Consider the following 4,522-nt stretch of genomic DNA (forward strand, 5'->3'; position numbering starts at 1 on the left):
GAAAATTCCTCTACACTTCTTTTTCTGATATATTTCTGCATATTTTGTACGCAACACGTTATTTTGGTACAGAGCGGAAAACTCAAGTCGTTGCATACAAGGATACGCTTTAAAAGCACTAAACCGGACGAGTGTTTTGAATCGCCTTCATCGAGTTCATTTGGAAGGCTCTTAAAAACTACAACCAGTAGAGAGAAAACGATACAGCATTACTTTCGGCTGTGTGTGTGTGTGTTTATACGTGGACCAGAGCGAGAGTCATTGGTGTGTAGTGGCTGCTGCTTGTCCAATGGGCACGGCTACACTAGTAAAGGCTGGGACCTCAGACCTGAGTGGAGGGCAGCGAGCAAGAGAGGCGCCGGCTGTCTGGTGGTCTGTTGGTCGTCGGGGTGGCACTGCCAGGCGGCTGGAACCAGCTGGTCTGGGGTCAGTTCACTGTGTCCTTCCCCAGGTCTGCACCGTCATACATTCTACAGAGGGCTGGACGAGGCCCACAGCTATAGCACTTTATCTGGAAGTGAGAGGACGCACGTCTGCGTTGAATCTGTACAAGTACATCAAGGTCACACAGGTGGGGGGGGGGGCGGAGTCATGAGAGAGGGGAGGAGCCTCGTCGGGTGTTCCAGGGATGGGGGGGGGGTTTAGAGTTCAGAGGTCACGGCGACAGGGGTCAGATGATGAGGGCCTCGGTGTGGAAGGCGTGTGAGAAGACAAAGGAGGGGGGGTGTCGCTTGTGGAGAGGGAGGGGGAGGGGGATAGGGGGGGAAGGCGGAGCCAAGGGGGCGAAAGAGGGGGAGGAGGAGGAGAAGGTGGAGGAAGAGGAGGAGGAGGAGGAGGAGGAGAGGGAGTGGTTGGCCCAGCGGGAGGGCAGGCGGCGGTGGGCGGGGCAGGCCGGGCGGGAGAAGTTCCTCCGGGCGGGGCGCGGAGAAGGGGTGGAGCCTGCCAGCGAGGGGGTGGAGCCTGCTGGCGAGGGGCTGGAGGCCAGAGCGACGCCCTCCTACGGAGAGACGAATGAATTAACTTTTAGGACGATCACACCCTTGCTAAGGAAATGTGAAGTCATCAGCCAAAGGTACGTTACATTGGGTGCTACTCGTCCCACCGGTAGTCTTCTTGCTCCTGAGGGGGGGGGGAAAGAACGACAGCATATTGACAAAGGATGAGAAGAGGAAGGAAGAGAACAAAGCTGAACCGAATCAGAGGAGAAATCGATCCGTTCTGGTCACCTTTGAAACATGCTTTATATAAATATATTCTTTATATAAATTTGAAACATGCTTATATAAATGACTCTCTTCTCACAAATACATTTCTGATCCACACACAATGTGTCTTGTTTTAAATAAATGTAATATAAATCCATGAATTTAAAAAATATTTGCAATTTTCGTCAAAAATGTATTTGGATGTTGTTATATATATATATATATATATACATACATATTTATATATACAAACTGTTAAACTTGAATTTACAAGATGCTTTTCATTTGTGAACTTGTTTGCATTTGTGTCTGAACTGGTCTGTATTTATATGTGGATTTTTGAGACTCTCCTGACGTGACATGACTGCAGTCCCACAGTTTTTGTATTGTCTGTGCCGTTAAAGTAGTCAACGATTATTAATGCTACTTTAACGGCACAGACAATCCAAAAACTCAGTCGAAACTAGATGGAAAAAGTGTGTAGTTCAAAACGTGACGCAGCTTTTACTTCTCCACCACCTACAGAGTTTGTTATGTATGATCATTCATAAACCCCATGTTATTTCCCATTGACATTTGACCGAGGGAACCAGGAGCCTCAGAGGCGGGACTTATTCTTCAGGTCTATGCATTTTTTTCAACAAGGAACTCTCTGTAGCCAATCAGATGCCTCCCTCGTTTTCAGCCAATCACATGACTGCAGTCCCAACCTCTCAAGAATAAGTCCCGCCTCCGAGCCTCCCGGTTCCCTCGGTCAAATGTCTATGGGAAATAACATGGGGTTTTTGAATGATCATACATAACAAACTCTGTAGGTGGCGAAGAAGTAAAAGCTGCGTCACGTTTTGAACTACACACATTTTCCATCTAGTTTCATGACTGCAGTCCCACAGTTTTTGGATTGTCAGTGCCGTTAAAGTAGCATTAATAATCGTTGACTACTTTAACGGCACAGACAATCCAAAAACTGTGGGACTGCAGTCATGTCACGTCAGGAGAGTCTCAAAAATCCACATATAAATACAGACCAATAAAGTTCACAAATGAAAAGCGTCTTGTAAATTCAATTTTAACAGTTTGTATATAAATGTAACAACATCCAAATACATTTTTGATGAGAATTGCAATTTTTTTTAATTCATATATTCATGGTTTTATATTACATTTATTTAAAACAAGACACATTTGTGTGTGGATCAGAAATGTGTCTGTCAAACGTATTTTTGTTTATTATTTTACTTTTTTATTTATTTATACATACCGATATCCATTTGTGCGTGTACTGAAATGTATTTGAGAGAAGAGAGTCATTTATATATAAATCACAAAATACATTTGTGAATCCTTCTCTGTGCATTCATTATTAATGACACTGAACTGACCCCATAATTTAGGGAGCCGTGTAGACTAGGGGGGTTAGGATCAGGGTGAGGCACAACAAAGATACAAGTTACACATCACACATCTACGCCTCTATCTCTATATCTAGCACAGTAAAGGCTCAGAGTCGCATGCACTACTCAACATCAAGATAGCGTGGCTTAATGTTGCAGTGCGGACTCAGAGAAAGATTTTGAAACAAACACAAAAATGCACGACAGTAATAAAGTCTATCTTTAGCACTAAATCCTCTCAGTGCTTCGGGTCGTTCGTTCTGACTGGCCGCTTGGCGTCTTCAACAATGACCAAGTGCCAGGACTCTGTGTCCAGCGTCCAACACTAGGCCCGCTATCGTCACGCTTTCAACAAGGGACGCATTAAAGCCTGCTGACGGACCGCCAAGTCCCCTTGTGATCCGCAGCGCCGGTTCAGTTTGCGAGGGAGGGGGGGGGGGGGGGGGGGCTTTCAGCGAAGACGTGGCCTAGATGCCCAGATTGCGTGAAAGACCCTGGCCTGCTTCCCCTCCTCCTGGCTGAGACGCATACCAAAAATAAACAGCCCTCTCGCCGGGGCTGTCCTCAGCCAGGGGCTATCACCCACTGTTTAATAACTGGAGCCGTCAGCCCCTTCATCTGGGTGGATTTCACGAGCTTTTGCGGAGCTAAATTGATTAGGCTGACATAATATTTACAACGCGGCGCGGCACGGTGAGGCCAGCAGAAGTTGTTTAGTGGAAAGAACAGTGGACGGGTTTTAAATGTCAACATGTGTGTTGGAAACCCTGGAAACCCTTGGGTGGGTGTCAGTGTGTCTGTGTGTGTGTGTGTGTGTGTGTGTGTGTGTGTGTGTCTGCATTTATGCGTACGCTTGTGCATGTGTGTGTGTGTGTCTGCATTTATGCGTACGCTTGTCTGTGTGTGTGTGTAACTAAACGTGTGTGTGTGTGTGTGTGCGTGTGCTTGCGTGTATGCTCGTGCTCTTGTGTGTGTGTGTGTGTGTGTACGTGTTTTCACACGCTTGTGTGTGTGTGTGTGTGTGTGTGCGTGTGTGCGTCCGTGTGTCTGCGTGTATTCTCACGCCGGTGTGTGTGCGTCAGACTCCTACCCACCTGAATGTTCAGCTGTATCTCTCTCCCGCCGGCAGAGCTGCTGCTGACCTTGGAGAAGGAGGTGTGTGTGTGAGCCGCGTGGGAGGCGCGCGAGTAGTACTGCGTGTGATCTATCCCCTCCTCCTCCTCCTCCTCCTCCTCCTCCTCCTCCTCCTCCTCCTCCTCCTCCTCCTGCGGCGGCGGTGGTGGTGGGGGGGGGCCGGGGGCTGAGGTCCGGGGCGGAGGCGGCCTGGCTCTCCCTCGCCCACGCCGCTCTCTCTCCGTAGCTCTTCAGGATGCGCTCCACCGCCCCGTAGTTGGAGCGCGAGCCCTCGGGCCGGGGGTAGGCCGCCAGCGTCAGGGGCTTCCAGGGGTGGTCGCTCAGGACCCCGCCCGCCCCGGGCCGCCGGCCGTCGGACGGGGAGGTGGCGGCGGCGGCGGCGGTGGAGATGGCGGACGGGGGGGGCGGCCCCCTGCTTTCCCCGGGGGTCCGGTTCCGGAGTCGTCCGCCGGGTCTGACCGGCCGGCCGCCTCGAGGAGCTCCCGCCGTCCCACGCCGGCCGGACCCTCTGCCTGGGGGACCTCTCCGCCGCAGCGGCGGCGGCGGCGGTCCCGGGGCGGTCGGCGAGCGGCGTCGTCGTCGTCGGGGCTCGGGGCTTTGCGCTGCGGCTCGGGGCGCTGCGTGCGGGTGGTCACCACGGCGACCTCGCTGAACAGGGTCAGCGAGTGGCGCAGGGAGAGTTCGGGGGCGGCGGCGGGGGCGGCGGCGTCCCGATGACCTTTGACCTCCTGGCCCTGAGCCCCTGAGTCCCTGCTGGTCTTCCTCAGGCGGACTTGGGGGTTGTGGAGC

General features: G+C 51.9%; 1 protein-coding gene across 1 annotated transcript in view; it reads right to left on the minus strand.

Moving 5' to 3' along the window:
* Positions 1-670: 670 nt before the first annotated feature.
* The window catches only part of mtcl3a (MTCL family member 3a), a gene marked incomplete at both ends in the record, with an annotated part of 4,260 nt that continues 408 nt past the window's right edge, over positions 671-4,522 (minus strand). Inside the window, 4 exons of the mRNA XM_084471865.1 lie at positions 671-997; positions 1,082-1,119; positions 3,694-3,827; positions 3,894-4,495. Of these exons, the coding sequence (XP_084327991.1) occupies positions 671-997; positions 1,082-1,119; positions 3,694-3,827; positions 3,894-4,495 (1,101 nt within the window). The remainder of the gene's footprint in view (positions 998-1,081; positions 1,120-3,693; positions 3,828-3,893; positions 4,496-4,522) is intronic.

Source organism: Micromesistius poutassou, assembly GCF_964030765.1.
Source record: "Micromesistius poutassou genome assembly, chromosome: 8".
Classification (NCBI taxonomy): domain Eukaryota; kingdom Metazoa; phylum Chordata; class Actinopteri; order Gadiformes; family Gadidae; genus Micromesistius; species Micromesistius poutassou.